Below are 27,929 nucleotides of genomic sequence, written 5' to 3'. Positions count from 1 at the left end.
TGGTATTTGAGGGTTGCCATATACGCTAGGTAATTGATGGCCCCTTATACGCTTGGTGTTTTAGGGACGCTTTATACAATTGGTATTTGAGGGATGCTGTATACGCTTGATGTTTGAGTATCCTTCAAACTCTTGGTATTTTAGGGATGCGTTATACGCTAGGTATTTAGGGACACTTTACGCTTTGTATTTGAAGGATGCTTTAAACGCTTGATATTTGAGGGATGCTTTAAACGATTGGTATTTCGGTGATGCTTTAAACACTTGGTATTTGAGGGATGCTTTATACGCTTGTTATTTGACCGCTTGTTACTTGAGGGATGCTTTAAACGCTTGGTATTTGAGGGACGCTTTACGCTTGGTAATTGAGGGATGCGTAATACGCTTGGCAGTTGAGGGATGATATCTACGCTTTGTATTTGAGGGATGCTTTAATCGCTTGTTTTTTTGGGTTGCTTTATACGTTTGGTATTTGATGGATGATTTCTACGCTTTGTTTTTGAGGGATGCTTTAATCGCTTTTTATGGTTGCTTTATACGTTTGGTATTTGATGGATGCCTTATCCGAGAAATTGTTAAAGAGGCTTTATCCGAGATATTTGAGAAATAATCTATCCAAGATATTTGAGGAATGCTTTTCCGAAATATATTTGAAGGATGCTTTATCCTAGATACGGTAGCTGAGGGATGCTATATACAATTAGTATTTTAGGGAAGCTTTAAACGCTTTATATTTTATGGAAGGTTTAAACGCTTGGTATTTGAGGGATGATATATACGCTGGGTATTTTAGGGACACTTTAAACGCTTAGTATTTGAGGGATGAGTCAAACGCTGGGTATTTGAGGGACGCTTTAAACACTTGGTATTTTAGGGATGCTTTAAACGCTTGGTATTGGAGGAATGCTATATGCGCTTGATATTTGATGGAAGATATAAACGCTTGGTATTTGATGGATGATATAAACGCTTGGTATTTGAGTGATGCTTTATGCGCTTGGTATTGAGGAATGCTTCAATTGTTTGGTATTTATGTGAGACATGTTTTAATCGAGTTATTTGAGGCATGCTTTATCTTTGATATTTGTGGGATGCTTGTTGAGATAGATTTTTTAAGAATGCTTTATCTGAGAAATGTGATGGATGCTTAATTCGAGATATTGAGTGATTCTTTATCCGATATATATTATTGAAATGCTTTATCCTAAATATTTGAGGGATGCTTTATGCGCTAGGTGTTTTAAGGAAGGGTAATTATATTGGTACTTTAGGGATGTGATTGACATTTGATTGATGTATTTGACGATTTTTGTTATCCGATTGGTTTAAAAAAATGAAGGTTGCAACTTATTTATTATTTAAGAGTTGTACGATCACTTTTATTTCTCTATCATAATAAGTTTTGTGAATCCTGTATGTGTTCTGTAACAACAATATTTCCTTCAAAGTTACTAAAAAACTTATTAATATGTGATAGTTTCGAGATATTCAAACACAAATCAATTTTATAAATCTTTATCCTCCATTAGTTCCAGTATCCAACGTAAGCATTAAAAATCTGTCAGATACGTTTCTAAAAATCAACGGCTCCACCTCGTCGGTGGAATTTGAGTGTACTGTACCTAGATCACGACCAAAGGCTACTATTATGTGGTTCAAAAATACAAGTGGGCATGTCAGCCTTGCAATAGATTCTACAGAGACCCGGACAATTGCAAATATCGACAGGACATATATGACCATTGGTAGGTTAAACATATCTGTCAGTCAAGCTGACAACCACTTGGGAGTGTACTGTGCGGCAAGCAACGGAGTCGGAAACGTTCATAGAACAGATCAAGTTACTCTTATATGTAAGTATATGTATAACAATTATTATACAAACACGATTATATTATAAGCATCGAGTATATTTCTAGCATACGTAACAATATTGAGTGCTTTGTTTTAATCGATTAATGTTGTGTTACTTATTCCTTACACATAATTGGCAACGTATGAACATATACTAATTCTTAGCTGCAACACGCAACTACATCTTAGTGAATATGTGTATTTAAACTGATTCAAACTTCCAATGCATATTTTTATAATCTAGTTTGTTATTGAGGAAGGTACCACCAACATCACTAGTTGATAGCTATTCGTATTGCGTCTCTTGCGTTACAAATATGCCATTCATAAAATTAAAAAGTGTTAAAAGAAATACGTCCAGACTTAATATCAAATAGTCTTACAACTAAAACGGGTATTTATTTGCAGTCGAGTCTGATAGCCCGTTGTACTTCTATATCATAGAAGAAACAGTTACAGAAACATTTGCCGTTGTTACTTGGCTACCGAGCAGTAATCACAGACTACCACAAACGTTCCAGTTGCAATATCGTTCCAGTGGATCAGCAGCTTGGAGGAACACTACAATTGACGAGAGAGTTTCTAATAACCGTCGCGAGATGTTTGTCGTACTTGACGATCTTCAAAGTGACACAGAATATCAAGCAGAATTATTCTCATTCGACATACACGCCCGTTCTAAATCATTGCATTACACGTTTTTCACCAAGGCACACGATACGAAAAGCATGATAAATAAAAGTAAAGATTTAAGTAAAAGATGCATTATTATTCAAATGTAATCTATATATTTATCAGTATGTAACTTCCATATTTTGAAATACTTACTTCCAAATAATAATGAAACCTCTTAAATATAATACATAAATGAATACGCGAAATACAAAAACTTTTTGTATGGAACTCATACACGTATTGATGTACGTTGATACACTTAAATTTGTGATTAAAGGTCAGCCAGAGAAAGATGCACCAATTGGAGCTATAGTTGGAGGAGTTGTGTCTGGATGTGTCATTTTGTTGTTTGTCGCGGTTGTCATTTTAATGAGGCGGAAGTATGATATTACCGTTAACATAAAACGCAAGGGTATGTAAGCCTACATAGTAAACATGTTTAACGAACCACTTCTGAATTGATATAAACATGATGTTCAATGATTGGTATACATGTGTTATTCTTTATTACCAGTTGAAACAGGCGTTTGGTTTATATATTGTTTAAGGTGAAGAAACGGGGAATTTGGGCACTGCTAAATTTAGGTAATGTTCAAGTTTCATAGTAAATTACGTAATATTAAACCATGGTATAACATGATAACGACGTTTTATATTTTCAGGCTTGTATCTGGCTTACCATGGATAAGTTATGGTACAACAAAATATGAAACATTAATACACTTTATGTGATCAGCATGTGTGCATTGTCAAGTTGACACTCAATAAACTCAAATACAATATTTATTTTTAACGATCGGATAATTCAAGCACACGCTGTTGTTGTTGTTTTTCAAGTAAACTGATATATAGGTACTATGATTTACTAATCAAGTCTTTGCATTTATTCAAGCTCTTCCGCAGTGGTCGACGAAAGCTACTCGACATTGTCTCAGATGAGCATGCATCAGTCTGATCAATACGAAGTTTTATCGGGACCACTTCCATCAAATAAACTTCAACACGAATGCTTGGATCCAAAGGAAAACCCATGCTACAATGAAATGACATAACTTTAGGGTAAATATATTCATTATTTCAACAGCATGTTGATCGAATTATATTCAACATATGTAGATACACATATATAATAGCTTGATTTCATTTTATATTTTATTGCATCACACGCTTTAGTACCGGTAATAATTGAAAACTCGGCATATAACGGAAACTGTTCCCACGTTTATGAAAAATTGGTTGAATTGATTTTTCTTTAATGTATCTATGCATTCGCTAAATATCAATACAAATTACCCATGCTCAATTTTGAAATAAAGTGTTTTCTATCGTTCCAGACTTTCTGTATCTGGATGCAAACACTGCTTCCGTGCGTAAGTTACAAGCGAATATTCGTTCCTCATTTTTTGTGTTTTGTTAACATTTATAATTAAGATAGTACGTGAGGTAGTTAACATTTCACCACCAGGCGTTGCACGTTTAGACCCTATGCATATGATTTAAAGTAAAACTTATTTGAGGATCCCTGAACAAATGTCAATTTTTGGAATATAACTTATCCGGGATTTATTGTTTCATTGAAAAAAAATACTTTGTAAATATTATTTTTATAAAATTGTGACACGACAAGTGCCTATGTTTGCCATTTCGATAGATTATGTATCATGCACTCACAACTCACCCACGCGCCAGAACTATATAGAAGAAATCAATTATGGTTAGCGTACATTAATAGACCTCGTATAATGTGTATTTTAATTTATTTTGCGATTTAGAGCATTCTAGAAACTTATGTTAAAAGCATTGAAAATAGGAAATACTGTCATGAAAACTATAGTGCAATACACACATAGTTATCGTCATAACACTAAAGGGCATTTCTTTATATTTTTATGTATTGAACTATAATGACTGTTGTTTTCTTGTTATAAAACTGAAGTTCTAGCTGTAATTGATATATAAGTGTGTTTTTTAACATTCGAATAATATATATCATTCACATTAATTGTTTAATTGTAATAAATATCGTTTAAACGTGACAATATGCATGTAATAAAAGTGTGTTATATTTACGGACTTTGTACTAATCGTTGTAAAAATGCAACAACGCTGTATGCATTATTTCTGTTATATGGATAACGATTCAAAAGCACAATGCACATCTTCTACTTAACTCAATGACGGTTCAATATTTACATATTGTGTGTTAATGAGCCAATTAATTGAGTACGTATAGTATACAGAGGATTATTTCCTGTTTAAAACAAGACTATTACCAGGCAATATAAGTCACATACCGGTTAAACTCAACCATTTTCAGCAATAGCTCTAGTCTGTGTTGCCATAGCAACGAGAATTTTTGCCATAGAAACAAAATGAAATGACGTGCATAATCTCCATATTGTCATCTATCCATTTGTTTAAGTTTCATGAAAACATATGAAGAACTTTTAAAGTAATCGCAGGATGCACTATTATCAGCAATATTTCTAGTCTATTTGTTATATTTCTAGTCTGGTTGTTGCCATAGCAACCAGAATTATTGACGTAGGAACAAAATTATATGACGTGCATAATCGCCATATTGCCATCTATCCATTTTTCAAGTTTCATGAAAAAATATGAAGAAATTTTAAAGTTATCGCAGGATCCAGAAAAGTGTGACAAACAGACAGAGCGCAAACCATAAGTCCCCTCCGGTTTCACCGGTAGGGGACAAAAACAAACACACAATTCTAAGCAATCTATTTATAAATTAGTTGGTCTCAGTGTAAGTTACGGTAACGATTTACTGAAATAATTGGGTGCAGAGAACGTCATTTTACAGTTCGTAAACGATTGCCGCATCTTAATGAAAGCTTTGTATTGTGGTCATCAGTGCATACCAATAATATTGCAATTGTATTCACATGAATTTAGCTATTGACAAATATATGAGTGGCGTTCTGATGAAACTGGGCTTAATGCATGTGCATAAAGTGTCGTTCCAGATTAGCCTGTGCAGTCCGCACAGGCTAATAACGGACGACACTTTCCGCTCTTCTGGTATTTTTAGTTTCAAGGAAGTCCCTCCTTACCGAAAATCAACTTCAAGCGGATAGTGTCGTCCCTGATTAGCCTGTGCGGACTGCACAGGCTAATCTGGGATGACACTTTACGCACATACATTAAGCCCAGTTTTTTCAGAACGCGTCTCATATTAATTCCCAGTCCGCAATCATTCAAAGAGAGATTTTGTATTCTCTTAAATTGCGAGTAGTCGAGTTAACATTCGAATAAAGATAAACATTGCCCAAAACAATATTTACTATTAAAACACGTCATATACGTATCTGGTTAAATTGAATGATTCATTATAAATCTTTATTTGCACCATGCGAAGAAAAACGTTGTTTTTAAACTGATGTTTTGGAAACCTTTTCAAAGGTTAACTTTATCCTCCAAGTAAGTCTGTTGATAAACACTTGGTTTCTGTATTTGATAGTGTGATCATGTTTGTGCTGGATAACTTGTTATCAATAATTGTTTATAGATAGATAAAAAGTTAATTTATTAATTACGTTTATGCATTACGAAAAGTACTTCATGTCAACGGTAAATTCAATAGAAGAACTTCGACAATCTACGAAAATGGTAACATTTTATAACCGCTGTTCAACCTGGCATGACCAAGGATATCGTATCGCACGAAAATACAGCGTATAAATTGCACGAAACGCATACCTAAACAGAATAATATTTATTGTGTTCATCCACAGCATAATAATTTCTCAATTGCAATTGAAAGTTTGCTCATAAATGGTTATTGCATTATAATTACAGATATTCCATAGTGGACAAATATATATGTTCTGATATAACAGCGAGTCCCTCGTTAGCAATCAGCAAATATTATAACAAAAGCAAGTGAATATTTGATAGCATTGACTTACAACGCATATAACCAGTACAAGAACATATCGGTATAATGAAAAATAATTATATTGATAATTAACCTATTAACTAAATTACTAAACATACAGCATATTGGATACTTTTAATGGAGTTGATGAACATTCATGCACACATATACACATGTTAACGTTTCATATTCAGTATTAAAACGTTTTGAAATGCGTTTAAGTAGTGAACACTATATAGATACATGCACAAATAGTATATACTTAGTACATAAATCTCGATATCAAAATGTGTCAAACGCCCTGTTTCAAACGTCGGAACTTCGATATAGTCATAATACTAAGTACAGCTGGCCGGAGACGATGTCCTTGTGATATCATGCTATGCGGCTTCGATGCCTTCGTTCCTCGAAACATTGTATTATTACGCGATCTGGTCTCACAATCTGTGTCCGAATTATCCGTATACGTACAGGAAGATTCTTCTTTCTCTAGCTCCATCTCCAACAACACAGACCGAAATGAGGCGGACCCTATTGCTATTCGTGGTAGCTGAGTAAAAGTCATAACGGTATCAAAGCTGGATCCACTGTGTGATGGCATTGTGTCTTTGTTGAACACTCACAATCCGTTTCTTTTCGAAAAAAAATAATGTAAATGTGTTGTATTTAATCTATAATTGTTCGTTAATTTTTAAGATGTATTTTGTAAATCAGAAAGAAATATATATCGAACTTTTGGTGCGAGCACAAATTCAATCAACTTCAGTTTTAATGTAAGTGCAGTTTTTCTCACCCTTATATATCCACTGACAGAATATTTGAAATATCAGCTTATAAAAACAAATATGTTTGTCTTTAATGAAATGAACAACACGCTTAGTAAATACGTATATCGCATAGTCACTTCAGAAGATATGTGCCGCAAGCTGTATTGAAGCTCGTCGAGAATACCAAAACATTTTTCACCAATTCTTTGAATGTAAGTTGTTCTTTCAGATTTAACTTGGCATGGATCAAATACAAATAAACATGTTTACTGCAATCTGTACTAACATATCTGTTAGTTATAAATTGAGTGTACTCCAGATGTATCTCTTAACAATATGTGTAACCCAATGTGCACTGCTAAGGCTATTTGGGAACGTTTACAAGAACAATTGTAACATCTTGTATTATTTGCAATAAAACATACATGATTAGCGTGACCACATACTCCGGAACACAGGGAAAAATCATGAGGTAACCACCTCCCCCTGAGAACCATAAATAATGGAATTTCAAAACTTGGCAAAAGTCTTCAGTGATCAGGGAATTTTAAACACATTGGACAAGTGGTATCTTCCGTAATGACAATTCAATAGTTTCATATCACCAAACATCTCCATCGTGAAAGCTTGAAAAGGTTACTTGGACTGTAAACTGGTCTTGTTATTATGTAAACAATTATCACTCATTATGTGTCTCCGTGTTCAAAGTTTGAAAGTAACCCATACTGTTAAGATGTGACCAACAAATGATGGTAGTTTTTATCACTTGCTCGTAATAATATCATACTGCGTTCTTAGAAATAATGTTAAAAGAACAATTTTGTCCTTGAACAAGATCATGTTATTAGAAATGAAAAATATAATTTTGTACATGGGTATTGCATGATATGGTTTACGGATATAGCATATATCTCAGTAATCTGATTGGGTATTTACATGGATTTTAAATTCTTTTGCAAAGACCTTCTTAGAAGTTTGGTAATTCTTGCTAGTGCTTTATTATAAACCTAACTTACAATAATATTTCCCGAAGGCAAAACCTAGTATAACTATGCCTTGTGTTTTAAGCAAGACATTAATGACTGAATTATTCTTACAGAATGCACGTGATGCCATAGAAACGTTTTAAGAAGAAAGAGTATTAGCAAAATAAGAAAAGCAATAGAATCATGCCTTTTGTAGCAATCATCGAACTTGGAAACAAATCTTAATTTTATTGATACTAGTTTTTTGTATAAATTTAAATGCTCGTGTTCACACGATAATATGGTTTGTGCTCTAATTGAGTTAAGTGTTTACTGGGAGATAATCTTAATAATGATAACAACGATATGAAAATCATGTTTCTTTTATAATATAATTCATACAATAAAATGATACATTAAGACTATAAGTATTAAATGGATGTACTTTTCAACTTCGGAAGCTTGGCATGTAACAGCTTTTTGAATGGTAAGTATAATCATCAGAAAAGGTACGAATTAGCTCAAACAAATACATATGATGAGTATATTCTTGTTTTCAATATAAGTATTGTATAACTAAACATTCTAAAAAAATAATATACTAATAATCGGTCAAAGTAACTTAATTTGTTCATATTATTTTACTGAACAATACTTATAAAGTTTATTGTTGTTTTTATATATGAAACCAGGATCTCAATTGTCACAGTTATAACTGCGTAGACGATTAGTTTGAAAGGCGTAAACTCCATGCGGTCGAAACCAAACAAAACTATGGAGAATACGTCTGTTGTATGCCTATGGACATGAAGCGCTTTTATGCATGCATTGACAATAATACTTACATATCAAATCCATTTTAGCATTTTTACTCGATAAATGTCATCACTTCTTAGCTAACCTTGAATAGAGTGCACACAATCGGCGTAAATAATATTGTATCAACTCTAATTTACAATAAATAATTGTGTTGACAGCCAGGGCTACCATGCTTCAATAAAAAATATGTATGAATTATAGCTGTAAACTCGCATGAATGTTTGACATTAATTTAAAGAGTGCTTTCCAATTATTGATTCAGACATAACTGTGAAAGAATATATTTAACCTCTAGTACGATTACATTTAATAACGTTTACACGATTTATTAACAAACAGTGATAACAAATCATCGCCTCTATTTCTTATCATGTGATGATGACCTTTTGAAATATTATTGTAATTACATATATTTTTGTTTGTTTTATGTCCTTTCACAATTTTGACTGCAATCCGTGAATAAACAGTGTCAGTATATATAAATAGTAAGGCTTTAAATGCAAAAAAAAATATTACGAACTAGATATCCTATCAGATCTGGAAAGATTTTACTTGTGAATGCAGTATGTCATTAAGCCGTATGGGGGATAATCGCTGAAAGTCAGCTTTGGGTCTGATATGGAATACCGTTAATGCAATCGCGGTAACGACAGTGCGACACTACGATGTCGACAATGCGATAGTACGATGTCGAGAATGCGAGAACGCGATAGTACGATTACGACAATGTGACAATGTGATGACGACAGTGCGACAATACGATTGCGACGGTGCGATAGTACGATGGCGACAATGCGATAGATCGATAATACGATGACGACAGTGCGACAATACGATGACGACAGTGCGACAAAACGCTGGCGACAGTGCAATAGTACGATGGCGACAATGCGAGAACGCGATGGTACGATGGCGACAATACGATGACGACAGTGCGACAATACGATAGCGACAATGCGATAGTACGATTGCGACAATGCGATGATACGATGGCGACTGTACGATATGACTATCGCATTGTCGCCATCGTACTATCGCACTGTCGCTATCGTATTGTCGCACTGTCGCATTGTCGTCATCTTAATAGCGCCTTATCGCATTGACGCCATCGTACTATCGCATTGTCGCCATCGTATTGTCGCACGGTCTCCATCGTTCTATCGCGTTCTTGCCCTCTGAATTTTAATGTGTAACGACGATGACACTAACGGTATTCCGTAGTCTGACGTCACATTCATCTCCTGTGGTAATACTGATTAATTCAAGATGAAAAAGTATTAAGTAAATTTAGAAAATCAAATATCGTCAATGCATTATTTTTATTTTGTATGTGTATCCCTATGCTCGTATCCCGCGGTGAGGTTCGTTGTTTTGTTCAACGGCATAATAAATGTATAACTCATATGTGATTTGGATATTCGGACCCAGGCTCATGAAAACGGACACTCTCGGCAGCTATTGCTTAGTTAAAGTTATTTGATTACATTGAACATACCAACAAAACGATTATTTCATGAAAACAATATGATATGTAATGTATGCTTCAATGCGTAACAAACCGTTTGTCTGTCAATTTTTTAGCTGTATTATGCACTCGGGAATGGATTGGTTTACCTCAGAGCAAGTGAAACTTCAGATGCGAATGCAGGAGCAAAACCAGCGCAAGCAACCGCGTGCTAAATGAAGAAGAAAACGAAACACACTACAAGACTTTGCAAACGCATTAAATACATCTTGATGGCATATAGTGTTCCAAAAATTTACCATTCAAACGATCCATTACTATCTTCATGCGAGTATTAATGATCTTGATAATCAAACCAATGTTGATTTACACAATAAAAGAAAAATCCAGATAAAAACTTGAAAATCATTGAAACGAAACGAAAGGATTTACACATTAATTTTCGGAATGTATGTAACGATAATGCAATTGAAACTTCATATGTTTTAGAAAACAAATGCACGGATATGAACAAAACATGTGTTTGGAAAAATCTTCCACACAAAAACTTTATAATTTGATCGGCGAAGGTTGTTAGGAATCCAGGTTGATTAAGAAGAATGTAAAATAGAGCATACTGTTTAGTTTTAATTGAGTCATCGATAAACGTCTTTCACAAAATTGGCGTAATAAAACTGGTGTTAAAGTAAAGTTAATATTTTCAAATTTGGGAATTTTTATTTAAATTGCATATGTTTGGAAAGCAGAATGTATAGGGCTAGCTGGGGTGACATGCAACCTCTTTCCCCCCCCCCCCCCCCCCCCCCACATACACACACACCACCACCTCCCACGCCTTCATCGCCAGTAAATCAAGGGCCTGTATCCATATATGATTGTTTTTCACGCAAAGTACTTCTTTATCTTTTTAACTGTTTGAGATAGGTTCTGTCCGTTGTCATCTGGAAAAGAACGCTTTATTTGTGTGTACCATATTTTCACGAATATGCTGAAACAACTCTAAATCTAAAAATAAATCGGTTTCAATACAAGTAAAAAACTTCGTTGTTTATAATGTCTTTCATAACTTTACTTTTAATTCACCACACAATCGTTATACGCACACTAACACACACAAACGCAAAGAACACAAATATTCAGTAAACAAAAACGCGCATGTACATATACATGTACACATACATGTACACACGCACATATACACGTGCACAAACGCAAGTATCGCGCACTTACCACGTGGTTTTACGTTCAAGAGTCCGTATGTTTTTTAGTTTTTATATTCATAACGAATTCATATTTTTGCGGAATGCACTGTAAGTAAAGCAAGCGTGTACGCTTATAGTGTTGTTTCGACAAATGTTGTGTACCTGTCGGACATTTTTCGAACATCTTCCAGAAATGTTTCCCTGTATATAATTTGCGCTAAAACTTCAATTTTCTTAAAAGTTTATTGTAATATGATAACGCAGTGATAACATACAGATTAACGAGGCCGTAAACAGACACCTTTGTTCAATAGCAAAACGTCAAATAAGCAGAATGTAAATAAAGTAATATCAATACACATTTCAGTAATGCAGTAAGCAATCAAATACGCTGAAAGCACTAGTAAATTAAGTGCAAAAATACATATAGTCATGAAAGGACTGCATATTAGCATTAAGAAACGTGAACGATGAATTGTTTGGACCTGCGGGTAAACCATTCCATATTTCTATGCCGACTTAATGATATAAAAAAATTTTTCGTAGATCAATAAAAAGTAAACACCGTAATATAATATTTTAACTACACTTAGACTTAAAATACACGGGTTATTGAATTTAAGCTGTGTGGTTATCTCCGAAAAGTGCTTCGATGTATTGCCGAGGTCACTCTATATATATCGTGGTATTCGATATCCAGTGAGCAGATCATATGCAGATGTACAGAAAGATAAATCAATCACAAGTACGTGCATTATGTTATGCAAAGCATAATGATTTCTGAATAAGCACTTCATCTCGCGTTTTACCCAATGTCAACAGACAACTTGCTTGCCTTTTTCTATTAAATTATTATGTGAGACAAATCCAAAATAGAACAAAAAAGTAACTGTTTGCTATTAAAGACAGCCGATTGTTAGCAATGAGAAGACGAGAAGAAAATGATGAGCCTATTTCATAACATTGACTTAAATATATTCATCGACTCGGTCCGCTTGTACTAAGCTCCAAATACAATGCTTATCAATATCTATTTCCGACATTAACAGATTGCCACTTGTGTTCGCCCATATACACAAAGGACGGTTCAACAATTCAGATTTTATATAAACAAATTTATTTGTTTTGCCGTTAAAAATAAACAAATAAAAAAAATATCACAGGGTCAGGGTCAGAGTTAATGTTTTCGAAGCAGATTAACAAAGAAATAGTACAATATTTTATATTAAACAATCCTTTCAAAGTGAGTTGATCTTTCAGATAAAACTGGGATTGGATCAAATATAAATAAACAGCTTTAATGTGACCTATATTATTGAATCAAAAGCGTGAGTGTCATAAGTGTTGTATATATTCGAAATTATTAACTTTTGTAATGTGATATTGTTTTTAAAAAATGGTGTGTTTTGAACATATATTTCAATTTATTTGAACAAGTTGTGTTTATAGTATATGTTAATATAGATATTGTATCACATAAAGTATTATGTGTAATCCGGTACTGTGCCGATACCTTAAAATGCGATTGTGAATCAAATGTAAACTGTGTGCTCCTTCGAAATTATTTAATTGTTATATTTCGAAATTATATTTATTATTTTATTTAACTGATTATAGGCTATGTGCTGATATATATTATACATATACACAAAGTATAACTATAATTCGTAATAGCGCCGTTGCTACTTTAAAAATAATATGTGGTTTTGATTCGCATTGTATTATTTTATCTTCCTCCAAACTACAATTAATGTTTACCTTAACCCTTTACCACTTTGATACGTTTGTCACGCATTTGTAGTCCCTTTGAAAGTTAAATTTAATTTATAACTTTTTTTTCTAGATTCAAGTTTTAAAGGGATCATTGCCAACCTTTAGGAACTGGTGAGCAGCAAACAGTATAAAACTTTAACAGGCTGCGACTTACTCGCAGGCTGGTCTGGTTTTTTGCTGTTTGCACATACCCATTTTCACTGTGCTTCCGAGTGGGAAAGGGTTTATGATCAAAAATACATTCATGTATTAAACAGTTCCATGTGAAGAAAGATAGACTGTCAACGTGCGATTTAAAACGAGTTTCGTTCAATTATCTGTACAGTTCAGTCATTACTTTTTTATCACACTTTTGCTAAATCCACTCGCTATATTCATGCATGTTGTATTATTATTTTGTAAAAGCCTAAACACTGTAAAGTTTATGCGTAATAAAATTATGTTCTGTCATGTTCTGTGTGTTTTTTTCTGACTTACAGTGACCATTATGTGTTTATATCGTTTTGTCTATACAATAATCCGTGTAAATGTATTTACATAGTTGAGAAATCAAGATGATAATGATGGACCTCAATTTCTCCCTTGATTGCACGGAACACATGTTTTGCCAAAACTCATAGACTGACCACAATATATAACTACGAGCCGAAAGTACTGTGTGAGCTAAAAAGGGGAAATAAAGCACATTGATATATTCGTTTTCTAAGCTTTATTACCGAATTTTATTTCAAGAAAACACATATTTAATTGTCGGAAGAAACGTACATACACATACACATGATAATGTTTTTAACACTTCATGTTTTGCACTCATGGGATTTGTGGGGTCAATATTAATTATGTATGTTTTTCACGTTTGGCCAAGTCTTTAGACCATGCAAACAGGAATCCGAACAATGAAAAGATATGGAATACACGAATCACTAATAATAATACATATGCTCAATACGTAAACACATATTACAGTTAGCAGAATCGAACACACCAGTGTGCACAGAGTTCCAGTAACATCTGTTCACTTTGTGAAACATTGAACCTCAAAAGCTTCAAGTTGATACTCGCTATAATTAAAATAAAATTTCATCGGCGTTTTTCCTAAACGTTTCTTGCCCTAATGCATAAGTTCAAATGGTACACTCTCTTTTCTTCTTTAGAAAACAGAAATGAACTTTTAAGACATTTCATTATTCAGATTTAAATTTCTGACATTGTTAAAAGCCCTTCAAAGATCTTAAAAAGAACAAGATTTATACAAACACTTAAGTAATAAGTGTTAGACACGAGCTTAGGTTTTATCAATGCAGCACTGTGGAACTTATTGACATGGCTCCTTCACACTCGAGGTAATTAATGTGTGTGAAGCCGTATAATTGAAAGTATATTTCGCTGTCTGATTGATTAACCGCTTATATATTTGTATAAGCCAAACCCTATGCCTCTAGCGTCTGTCTATTTATGTAACTTGATAGGTAACGCCCTGATAGAATTACCAAAAATTCATCCTTTATTTTAAAACGTATATTTCGGTTAACTTGTTCAAATAGTGTAATGCTTATTATATGAATATTGGTATGTTAGTTTGTACGTGACTTTCAGTAACGAGGAAATTAGAATGTTATTAAAGACGTTTTTTGTACGCGTTAAGCGAAAATTATACAAATCACAGAACACTGTCTGGGATTATGCAATTGAAAATAAAACAAAATAAATGTAGCTTCACAATTAACAACCTGCATAATTATTTTAAGTTTATTACATTACAGCCGTTACATTTTTTCTAATATCTAACATACTGACAAGGCTAAGCAATATACTAATTAATGCAGACACCTTGCACGATTTAGATTACTGTATATCAATACTTTAACCCATATATGCCTAGCGTCTAGAAAAAAGGCTTTGGCAAACAGCGTAAACCCCGATGAGACGCCGCATGATGCGGTTCTCATCAGGGTCTGCGCTGTTTGCTTAAAGGAATTTATGTAAGAAATATTCTAAATATAGAAATAAATATACTAGACATCCCTAATTTTGGAAATAAATGGATCCAATTTCGAAGGATGGGAGAGTCCACTAGGCATAACTGGGTTAAACCATCATCATCTGGTAAACTTTCACACATTGCACACCACGTTGCACATTATCCAATTCTAGTAACCACAAGGAATATTTGAAAGTGTCTCATTTAAAACCATACGCATATTAAAATATATGTTTATGAAATACAATTGATAATAAGCAACTAACTTCATAGACGATTCCACATTTTCATGTTTAATGTGTTTCTCAAAATTAGGTAACACTATAGTTCCTTTCCATGTATTTCCGTTTGTGATAGTTTATACCAAACATAACATAAATACACCACATTTTTAATCAAAGTTGACATACGCTATATATTGTATTTAAGTACATGGGCAGCAATTACCTAGTCTGTTACACGAACAATTTCAATTCGAATTATAATAGCCAAATGAGTGTACCGGGGTATGCACAAATTTTAATGCCCCGTGTATTCTGTTCAGGCGGTCTTATATCTTCCGTAAATTCAGTCAAACAAGTGTGAAAACGAAATAATGCTACAATATTTTCTAGAGTTACCGTAAAATCAAACTAAACAGACGAACAAACACGTTCACAAAATTTAAAAATCATGCTTTGAGCGTCTTAATTTATTCAACGTCATAATACTCATTATCGTCGGCCGTAACGAATGCCCAGCTAAGTTCCGCCAACGTGATGAATTCGATGAGGCCTTGCAGCGTGACACTGAGTTATTGCGAGATCTGTGTTGACTATCTGACTCTGAGCTCTCGCCAGATGTATCCCCTTGTTGCTCAAGTTTAATCTGCAACATGGCTGTTCGGAAGGCTTCGGAGCCTTTCGGGAGGGCAGGAAGCTGAGCGAACGCCATTCCATTGTGTACATTTGTTGCCATTTTTATTTCTTGTTTTAGTCCTTGTTCATATAAATTATTAACTTCAAACAAAGTATTTGGTTGCAAGATCCTTACAACAACACTAAATGGCGGTCCAAACCAGCTGGTGTTAATGTGCACATACATAAAACGTGAGCGACGTGAAAATTACCATAAAACACAACACACGTTTGTAATGCATAAACGGTACTGTGACCACTTCATATCTTCTAGATCAAGATTGTTTGTTAAAGAATCGTGTGCCTCCTTAATATCATGAAGCAATTCTTGTTCCATAAATCACTGATCTGTGTCGGTCAGTCAACCTTGATTTTAAATCATATTTACTTAACGATTAGAACAAGTCAAATAAAATATTTTTGTATTTCTTTAAACTCTAACAATTCGCAACTCCGTTAACACGCTTCATTTCTCTGTTAGCACAATATATCAATTACAAATACTTTTTTTGCTTGAACTGCAGTAAAATCAAACATACAAATGTGCAGACAGCTACAATTTATATAACCCAAAAGGTATGGCGTACAATTTGGGTCGAAAGTCAACAAGACCTACTAGGTAAAAAGAGAAATGTACCTCGATGTACAATTTGTACGTCGAAGTACATTTTTGTACTTCGACGTAAAAAATTGTACTTCGAGGTACAGTTTTTACCGATCCTTGAGTGTTAACCAATCAGAAGACGCCTTACATCTGTTGCTTTTAGAGATGTTTGACATTGAATAGTATTAGTATCATTATTTATACCAAATTATGCGACTATCGAACGCTAACTCATAGATATTGTGTGTATTTATTAAACATAATTGTTATTATTAGTTATACTAAATTATGCGACTATCGACCGCTGACTCATAGATATTGTGCGTATTTGTAGACCTGACGTGGCGGAATTAACCTCTGACTTATGCAAAAAATTGCTATCACAAAATACGACCAAACCAGGGAGGTTATTGTAAATTTTAATCCCCTTATCGTTTGGTAACTGTTTGGTTACTGTTGGGAATTTCCTACACAGTAATGCGCTGGACCGTGATACTCCGCCCCGCATGGTCAATAAATAATCACAGCATGCTTGATAATTTTAATTTTAAAAAATGCAACTTTGAATCTTCTTCAAATTAGTATATAATCTATTTCAATGCATTAAATACTTGAATATTCTTTTTTTCAATTTTGATATTTTTATTCATTTTGTCCTCAATTAAAAAACTAATTTTATATATTTGTTATGAATAAATCTGAAAGAAAAGCGGCTCAAGAGACGAGTGTTTTGATCGACGGTTCAGAAATGTGTACGTCGAAGTACAAATATGTACGTTGAAGTACAAATTGTACTTCGGGATACAAATATATACTTCTTACAATTTGTGTACTTAGAATTACAATATGACTTGTACTTCGAAGTAGAAATGTATGTTTACCTAGAAGACTACATAGACTTTTGACTCAAATGGTACGCCATAAAAAGGAGCAGCTTATTATAATATGCGGTCCTTTATGTATGGCAATGAAGCGATTGCCAAATGATGAGACACAAAACAAACGTAATAGCAAGACACGTAAGTACATATGTAACACAAAAAATTAATAAAACTTGGACAACTGCCGTTTGGTCAACATTCCGCGAATCAAATAATGTGTATCTAAGTTTAAGGAAATGATATTGCATTTTTCATATAGTGCTTTTAATATACCTAGCCAACTTGCGCAAAAGGGTCCCGTATCGCTTACCCATATGGGCCAGCACATAAGGAAATCATATGGGCTATACATTCGCTTCACCATATGAGCTATCCTATTTGAAACCTTTATTATAGTTAATTTAAAGGGATCTTTTCACGCTTTGGTAAATTGACAAAATTGAAAAAAGTTGTTTCAGATTCGTAAGTTTTCGTTTTAGTTATGATATTTGTGAGGAAACAGTAATACTGAACATTAACCATGCTCTAATATAGCCATTATATGCATCTTTTGACGATTTTAAAACCTAAAAATTATAAAGCGTTGCAACGCGAAACGATTGAATAATTTGGAGAGTTCTGTCTTTGTCGTTAAATTTTGTGAAACTACGAAGATTGCTTATATGAGGTATAAAATACGTCAAGAATGTGTACTCGGCGGAATAGCTCAGTAGGCTAAAGCGTTTTTACTTCAGGACTCTGGCAGGACTCCAGGGGTCACTGGTTCGAAACCTGCTCCGGGCAATGTTCTTTTCCTTTTTTTAATATTTTTCTTGATTTTTTACTGGAGCTTTTACGATCCAATGTTTACATTTATCAATATAAAGCATTTAATGAATAAGTTAAAAAAAATGCAAAAATCTGTGAAAAGGCCCCTTTAAAAGAAATTACTGACGAATCTGATATGATATAATAACATTGTCAACACGTTTAATTTTACTTTTAACTATGTGTATGTTGCATTATACATTCATTTGATCATCGTTATTAAAAATTAAACATATTATTTAAATCACAAAAAGTACTTATTATGTCAGGATTTGTGTGAAATGAAAGAAATGATACATTCACTTTACTTTTCTTCAATATATAATATTGTGTGTCGTGGAAATTGTAATTTTTTATGTAGGCCATTTATATATTCTATGGGATAGCTTCTTTTGATGAGTTTTAATAAGTTTGAAAAAAAGATGTTTTCTAATACAAAAAAAACAAAACAATAATCATTAAAAGTAAAAGAAAACTTCCTTAACTAAACGTATTCTCGTTGAAACTCAATTTAATGAGATGAAAACAACCCGACTGTATAAAAATTGCCGTGAGACTCGTGGTAATATAATGTTATGTACTGATCAAAGATTAAAAACATGTTCTTGTAAATAAACTATTGTTTTATAGATTGACGAATAAGCGGGGATGTTCAATACGCTCATACGAGGATCCAAAGACGGAAACAGGCCCAGATGTCAATATTATTTCAAAATTAGGTCATACTCCAAGCTTCAACCACCATGTGGCTCATATGATCCTCTTTAATAAAGTAGGAAATTGTTCAATCTTCACCCATTTATGCCTAGTGGACTCTCCCATCCTTCTCAATTTATTTCCAAAATTAGGGATGTCTAGTATATTTATTTCTATATTTAGAATATTTCTTACAGAAATTCCTTTAAGCAAACAGCGCAGACCCTGATGAGACGCCGCATCATGCGGCGTCTCATCTGGGTCTACGCTGTATGCCAAGGCCTTTTTCTAGACGCTAGGCATAAATGGGTAAATGATTGTACATGTAGTAGCTCAAACCATATTGTATTTTGGCAGACCATATGAGACCAATATAGGACCTACACTCTAGTCAAATGGGGCCCCAATAGTACCCACATGAGGTCCGTATGGGCGCCAGACAGGACCCATGCGGGTTGTCCATATACGACCTTTATTGTATTTATCTTGCCTGTTGGAAACTCTCTTTGTATACGTGTTTTCAATAAGATAGCAATCATTTAATACTGTATGAAATAAAAATAAACATCTTTACATTTTCTTTACAGATTGAATAATCTACGGTGAGGCACTGTCTCATCAATGTTTGATGATAATATAAAAAGCAATTTGAATATAGACGTTCGTGTAAGTAAAATACCGATAGTAAAATACCGAATAGGTTGTTTGAAAGGTTCTTACTACCAATACAATTTTGTGTAGTAAGTTATTAACTAATATATCCATTTTGATGAAGAAACAAGAGATGTGTTTGTCAGAAACACAATGCCCCCCCCCCCCTTCTGCGCCGCTTTGATGTATTTATAAACAAAAATTATCATTTGGCAGGTACAAATAATTATCTATCTCCCTTAGAAGCTTATTAATTCCTTTGGATTCGGTTTTTTTACCTTTGGCCTTGAAGGATGACCTTGACCTTTCACCACTCAAAATGTGCAGCTCTATGAGAAACTCATGCATGCCAAAACTCAAGTTGCTATATGAAGCGACATAGAAGTTATGAGCATTTTTCGAAACCTAAACGCAAAACCTAAACGCAAAGTGTGACGGAAAGACAAACAGACAGACGGACAGACGGACGGTCCGATCACTATATGCCCTCCTTCGGGGGCATAAAAATATCATTTATTTGTAAAATTGCATATAATATTATTTCCAGTTTGATTTCTTTATGTTACTGAGAGTTTATGTATGAAAAGGCGGAGAGTTTATTTATGATAAGGCGTGGGCTGTATATGTATTATTTAAATAACCTTCTTTTATTTGAAATTAAACCTGATATTAATTGTAATTGTCCCCTACCGGTGAAACCGGAGGGGACATGTGGTTTGCACTTAAGTATACTTAAGAGTACCCGGGGTATATGTAAGTAGTACCCGAGCCGACAATGACCAATCGAGCTTCACTGTCCTACTGGCTAATTGGATTTTCAAACTGTGCTGTTATTGAATGTAAACATTTTTGTTCAATAATAAGAGAAGTTGGAACCTACAATCGACGATAAACAAGAGTTTGCGAGGTAGGTGTTTATTTTTATTTCAGTTTGTAATCTTAAAATTGATATCATTATGCACTTGCTTTAAATTCAAATTCGTAATTATGGGAAAACTCGTACCATGGAGAATTCGTACCACTTTTGAATATACTACGTTCACTTATTCATTTTTGGTAGTACTTTGCTGTTGAAAACATTCTTGAAAACACATTTTATTTCGAGAAAAATAAATATGTACACTTAAACACCGTTATTTTGAACACCGATAATCCGTATTCAACGTTAATTGAAAAATAAATACAATTCAAAATTTTATCTTAAACTCAATTATGAATTTTATTAAAATCTTAAATTGAAATATATAATTATGTAAAATGTAGTTTATATAAAACGTTTGTTGGGCATGACATGATTAAAATATTGATCTTGTAGGTTAATTTCAAATTTAGTTATCAATTGATACAGTCATAAAATACATTATTAAATTTAAAGATGTTGTAACGCTTGATTATTTTACCATGTATGCTAGTCAATATAAATTGCAGCCATAGAGTTTTTTGATGATTTTTGCTTTGGCAGACTCTTGGCAGACTCAGATTTATTCGGAACGCGAATTATTTCAGCTACCATGTATGCTAGAAAATTCGGTTTCATATATGTGTATGTTCAAGCAATAAACTTGTGTACACAAGAATAAAGATGTGTTGGTGTTGAAACTCAATATGAAAATTAGATTTAGGTTCGTTTTAGGTTGCATTATAACGTTATTCCGCAACGTTTCGGGAACGTTAAGCGAACCATACATTTAAAGTTGCAAAGTGGTTGAATTTTGGGTGCAAAGTGGTTGAAGTTTGGTTGCAAAGTGGTTGTAGAATGGTTGGATTTTGTCGAAAAATGGTTGAATTTTGGTTGTAACATGACGTTGAATCAACGTCATAAAATGACGTCTAAAAAAACTTTCATTTACAACCAAAATTCAACGGTCATTCAACGTCATGGTACAACGTCTTGTCAACGTCTATTCAACGTCATATGTTTGCTGGGTTCCTATTGAATCTTTTTAGTACCCTTTTTAGCCTATTTAGCCTATTTAACACGTTCAGTACATAGGTTGGAAAATACATGATACTTAGCATATTTAGTATATTCTTTTCAGCCTATTTGGGAGGTTTGGTACATATTTTGAAAAAATAAATCCTAAAAGCATATGTACCAGTATTTTTTGCCTATTAAGCGAAGTTAGCAAGTTTAGTACATGTCTGTTATAAAATACATCCTATTTAGCATATCAAGCATATTAATTAAGAAGCCTTTCAACAAGTGTATTAAATAGGTTGAAACAAACATCCTATTTACGCTATTTAGAAACCTATTCAGCCTATGCAGTCTATTTAGCTTTTTAGCAATCTTATTGAATAGGTTGAACCATTCATCATATTATTAAATTTAAGCCTATTTAGCAAGCCATTTGCATTATTTACACAACCAGTTTGTATGAACCGTTCAGTGCCCCTTTCGAACAAACAAGAGTTATCCCAAGGAAGTGACATAGCGCACGCTGATCTACCTTCGGCTGACCTAGTTTCGGCCCACGGTTTTTGTTAGGGTTGTCGTCAGGAGGACGTTCATCAAGCCTATTAAGCGTATTATACGCGATATCTACGGCAAGTTGATATGCAACTTTAAGGGCCCCTTTCGGAAAAACAAGAGGACGCGACCTAGTGCACGCTGATCTCCCGGCGGCTGCCTGTCATGATTGCCTACTTTCGGCTCGGAGTTTTAATTATGGTCGGCATCAGAGGGACGTACATGAAGCCTATTTAGCGTATTACTAGTATGCGATATATCGACGACGAGTTGGTATGCACCTTTAGGGCCCTCTTTAAACAAACAGGAGTTATCCCCCGGCAGCGACCTATTGAAAGCATATTTCCCGTCGGCTGCGTGTCGGGCTGACCAAGTTACGGCGCGGGGTTTTAATTAGGGTCGGCGTCAGGGACACGTTGATACAGCCTATTAAGCGTAGTATTCGATACATCCACGACGAGTGGGTATGTACCTTTAAGGGCCCCTTTCGGACAAACAATAGTTATCCCCCGGAATCGACCTAGTTCGCGCTGATCCCCCGTCGGTTGCCTGTCGGACGGACTTACTTTCGGCTCGGGGGTTTAATTAGGGTCAGCGTCAGAAGGACGTTCATGCAGCCTATTTATTGTATTATGCGCTTTATACAAAGCGAGTGGGTATGCACTTTTAAGGGTTCCTTCGAAAACACACGAGAGTTATCCCGGTAGCGACCTATTTCAAGCATATCTCCCGTCGGCGCGTGTCGGGCTGACCTAGTTTCGGCTCGGGTTTTAAATAAGGGTCGTCGTCAGGTGGACGTACATACAGCCTATTTAGCGTGTTATGCGATATATCGACGACGAGTGGGTATGCATCTTTAAGTGTCTTTTTCGAACAAACAAGAGTTTTCTCCCGGAATCGCCCTAGTGAAATCAGATCTCCGGTCAGCTGCCTATCGGGCTGACCTTATGTCGGCCCGTGTTTTAATTAGGGTCGGTGTCAGGGGGGCGTATTAACAGCCTATTTAGCATATTATGCGCTATATGTAGGGCCCCTTTCGGACACACAAAAGTTATCACCGGAAGTGACCCGGTGCACGCTGATCTCCAGTTGACTGCCTGTCGGGCTGACCTAGTTTCGACCCAGGGTTTTATTTAGGGTGGGCTTCAGGGGGACGTACATACAGCCTATTAAGCGTAGTATGCGCTATATATACGGCGGGAGGATATACACCTTTCAGGGCCTGTTTCGGACAAATAAGAGTTATCCCCTGGAAGCGACTTGTGCACGCTGATCTCCTGGCGGCTGCTTGTCGGGCTGACATAGTTTTTTCCCTGGATTTAAATGAGGGTCGGCGTCAGGGGGGGGGGGACGTACGTACAGCCTATTTAGCATACATTTATTGTGCGCTATATCCACGGCGAGTGGGTATGACTTTTCTAAGGAACCCTTTCGGATAATCCAAAGTTATCCCCCGGATGCGACCTTGTGGAGACTGATCTCCCGCGTTGATCATTACAAACACCATCATCACCACCACAACCATCACCTTCACAACCACCTTCACCACCAGCATCATCACCAACATCAGCAACATCATCATTTCCACAAACACTACCACCATCGCCACCACCATCAACATCATTATAACTACGACCACCACCATCAGCATCACCATCACAACAACCGTCACCAAACCACCACCACCAACACCACCATCACCTCCAATATCACCACCACCATCAACACCACCATCATCACCACCACCATCACAACCATCACCACCACCATCATCACCACCAGCACCACCACTAGCGGCTAAATTGAAGAATCTTCATGGCATCCGAAAACGTTGCGCCATCCTTCTCCAGCAGTGGAACCGGATCGTGAAAGAGTCCCATCTGACACGAACTAGTAACTGAAATAAAAATAAATGAAACACTCTTTTTTTGAAAATATACACTTTAGTATCATTTTAACCAACGATAAGGGGCGATAACAGATTAATAAAATAAACACGAATTAGCATATATACCGGTAGGTAAATTAGAATACGTCCTTTTGCAAGAAAATGTCAGAGTTTACGTTAAACAGCTGCAATGAAAAAAGGGATAAGATTATGTAAGACCTTAGTTACTGCCTTTAGTTAACCGTAATGCTGTTGGAAAGCAGAACGAAAACGCTATCGAGTAGACTTGCTTCTAAGAGCTAATTATTAAGGCGTTTTAACAATGCTTACGCTGACTCGGACAACTCGGACTCGCTGTACCAGCACCGTCGACCCGCGTCAGTGTTTACGCTAGCGGGCAAAAAAGTGTGTCCCTCGCAGTAAAAACTGAGGAGCCTTGCCAGAGTTTTAGCAGACAGACACAGACAGAGCGTCAACAACATTAAAACGTCCTAGCTCTACAAATCAAGTCGAATGGACAGTGTTGTCTTTCTGCGTACCAACAGCAGTACTGCTTTCCATAGGAACTCAACGACAATCGCACATCACAATAGTCTCTTTAATCACACCTGCCTAACGTCGATTTCGAAAAGATATATTATCACTTATCTTTGTATTTACAGCAGTGGCAGAGATGACATTTCAACGATCCATACTTCGGTCTTTTTACTGTTACCTCCAGCAGTTGGTCATGGTGTGTCCGATCCCATAGCGAGTTACTGTCTGTATCCAAATAAACGGACAGCTGTTCGAAAAAGATGTTAGAGATGACACCCATTTACGTATATTAAATACAGACAAAGGACATGTCGCCAATATGTTTTGTCGAAATCTATTGATTAAAGTTTTAAAGTGTTCCAAATCACAATGTGATTTAATTTTTCCAAATTAGTTGCAGCGCGACAAACTTGTATTTAAGATAAAAACTGTCAGTTTTGAAAATTCAAAATGAGTGGATTCCGTAAAAGTATTCATACACTTTTGGGCGCACAAGTGCATTGTTCAATGGCTATCGCTTTCATGTGGAAAACAACAAACACATAAATGTGTTTTTATGTTCTGCTTAAATTCGTTAATATACTCATTATTTTCAATACTTTTAGCGGTGTTTTAGTCAACAAAATAATTGTTCGTTCTTTTTCGTTTTACGTGATACATGTGTATTTTTTCATTTTCCTCAACCAAACTTTTTAACACTAATCGCACTTACAAGCACTGTCACAATTGCAAAGCATACGCAAATAAGTAATAAGTACATGTAATAGACATTTATATTTACCTAATCAGGCGAACTGCACATCCATTTATTTCAATATCCCAACAACCATTGATCAACCCGATCAAGTTTCACACCTTGATAAACCACCTGATCACATCTCAGGAAGGTGTAACGTCCCACTAGCTCAAATAAAAAAATAAAGTAGTGGTGCAAGATGGGCACTGTCAATTGTATTTAATACAGCAATTATCAGCTTATTCACACAACTGAAGCATTGTGTCGAACTGTTAATGTATGATTTAAAAAGAATACTTTACATATTTTGTGATTTTAAATCAGCATTAACTGTTGTCCTATGATCTAACCCTAGGCTTGAAAGCGTATGTTACCTATAATAATTATATAAAAAGAATCGCTGAATGATATTTGGATTGCACCAGTCGAAGTTTAACGAATCCTTTGAACGTTAACACACACCTAGTGATATATATTTTTTAGCTTGGCCGCACACCGTCAGATCGTCGATGGTATTTTTTTAATTGATCGGACGTAGGTTATATACTGTTTAAACATCGTCCAACTTCGAATAAGATCGTGGCGACAAATTATGCAACGAAAGGCACTGAGCAATGTTCAATAGACTGATCAAAAGCAAGAGTTTAGAAAACCCCACTAATCACCCCGGTACAAACAACGCTGGTCCATTTTATCAACCAATTAAACAAAGATAGCTTACTTTAAATAATAACGATTCATACGGTGTGTGACTTAGAAAGGATTATAAATGGGTCAGCTCTATTTGTACCTGCAGATTAGTGTGTTTTTCCAAAAAGGTTTTTTCCGGGATACATATATTATCGTCAAAGTATCGGACGGCCACCAGTACAGTCATCCAAAGGCCCTTATTTACTGGCGGCGGCCTAAACTCGATTAATCTTTTAGTGAATTCCCTTTGCATTAATCATGCATGCGCGACGACCCTCACATTCACATCGGTACATTTATACTTTTATTAAGATTAAAATGCATGCCCCATTAGTAGTTCATTACATGTATACATGTAAGCGTAAAATATATATAAATATTATACAGTGCTCCAGCTAGGATTTAAAAAGGCCAGGGGGGGGGGGGCTTTTTTGTCAAAAGGGCACTCTCGACGCGCCTGTATTTTGTCAAAAGGGCACTTTCGAGCGCGCGGGCGTTTCTGGAATGCTTCCTGTTGCATGTTAATTTATATGTTATTAATAATTGTTAGAATATATTTTGCGATTATTATTAAACCATTCAAATATAATGTGTACATTGAGGTATAAATTAATTACAATGTAATAAGAGATAAATTAAGGATCATATGTAAAAAAAATAAGGACAGGGGGGGTCAGGGCGGAGGTTCGGGAGGGCAGGGCGCCCTTCAATTTAGGCCTAGCTGGAGGCTGGAGCACTGTTTAATTATAAACGTGACATTGACCTACCGATCGCGATCCGTTTCGTCACAACCCACTTATCAGACCCGCACTTATCGAAACTCATACTCAAAAAGCATGTTGATGCAGATTTTTTAAAAAGAGAAGTTTTATTTAAGATAATCGGTAGCGCGTTTTACGACATCGGATTTGGGGCGGAAATACTTGGGTACAGTCTAATATCGACCGGGTACGATTAAGTATATTTACCGTACCCGGGGTACATGTAAGTATACTTAAGAGTACCCGGGGTACATGTAAGTAGTACCCGAGCCGACAATGACCAATCGAGCGTCCGTATGTCTGTCTTTCCGTCACACTTTTGTCTTTAGGTTTAAAAAAAATGCTCATAACTTCTATGTCGCTTCAGATGTAATCTTCATATATGGTATGCATGTGTATATGGACAAGGTCTTTCCATACGCAAAAAAATGTTGACCCCTTTGACCTTGACCTTACATAATTTTATTGATTACATTATAATTAACATAAATGATTTTATTTGATTAAAGTTTACTTTACCGAAATGAGGTTGCAAATATGATCAAAACATTGATTGTAACATATGGAGTGATGAGCTATAATTCTTATGTACAGATAGTGTTATCAAAGAGTAAGTACTTGTTCAATGCAATATTTCTTAAAACATTTACTGTATTTTGTGTTGTTTTGTTAATGGTATTGTAGAATTCTCATTTCAAATTGTTCATGAATCTTGTTATAGTATGGATAAATATCCATGATTATTTGATGTAAATCTGATGTTAATGAATTGAATGACAATATTATAATTGCGTTATGTCGGTTCTCTCTTAGACTGCCTTTCTATGTACATGTATCTGCACCCATATCTGCAAAGACGCAATCCAGAAGCTGTTATACATGTACCTGCACCCGTATCTGTGATGACGCAATC

General features: G+C 35.1%; 1 protein-coding gene across 2 annotated transcripts in view; it reads left to right on the top strand.

The window, feature by feature from the left end:
• LOC127862525 (uncharacterized) overlaps positions 1-4,598 on the top strand; it is a 6,255-nt gene extending 1,657 nt beyond the window's left edge. For both annotated transcript variants that reach the window (XR_008040664.1, XM_052401688.1), the window contains exons 3-8: positions 1,530-1,853; positions 2,263-2,595; positions 2,807-2,941; positions 3,078-3,114; positions 3,422-3,588; positions 3,864-4,598. Coding sequence is in view for 1 of the 2 variants with exons in the window: in XM_052401688.1 (XP_052257648.1) it covers positions 1,530-1,853; positions 2,263-2,595; positions 2,807-2,941; positions 3,078-3,114; positions 3,422-3,581 (989 nt within the window). In the remaining variant the exon portion in view is untranslated. The remainder of the gene's footprint in view (positions 1-1,529; positions 1,854-2,262; positions 2,596-2,806; positions 2,942-3,077; positions 3,115-3,421; positions 3,589-3,863) is intronic.
• Positions 4,599-27,929: the final 23,331 nt, after the last annotated feature.

Source organism: Dreissena polymorpha, chromosome 16 (genome assembly GCF_020536995.1).
Source record: "Dreissena polymorpha isolate Duluth1 chromosome 16, UMN_Dpol_1.0, whole genome shotgun sequence".
NCBI classification, from domain to species: Eukaryota; Metazoa; Mollusca; class Bivalvia; order Myida; family Dreissenidae; genus Dreissena; species Dreissena polymorpha.
Note: the sequence above shows the minus strand (reverse complement) of the source record. Positions and strands in the feature narration are given on the sequence as shown.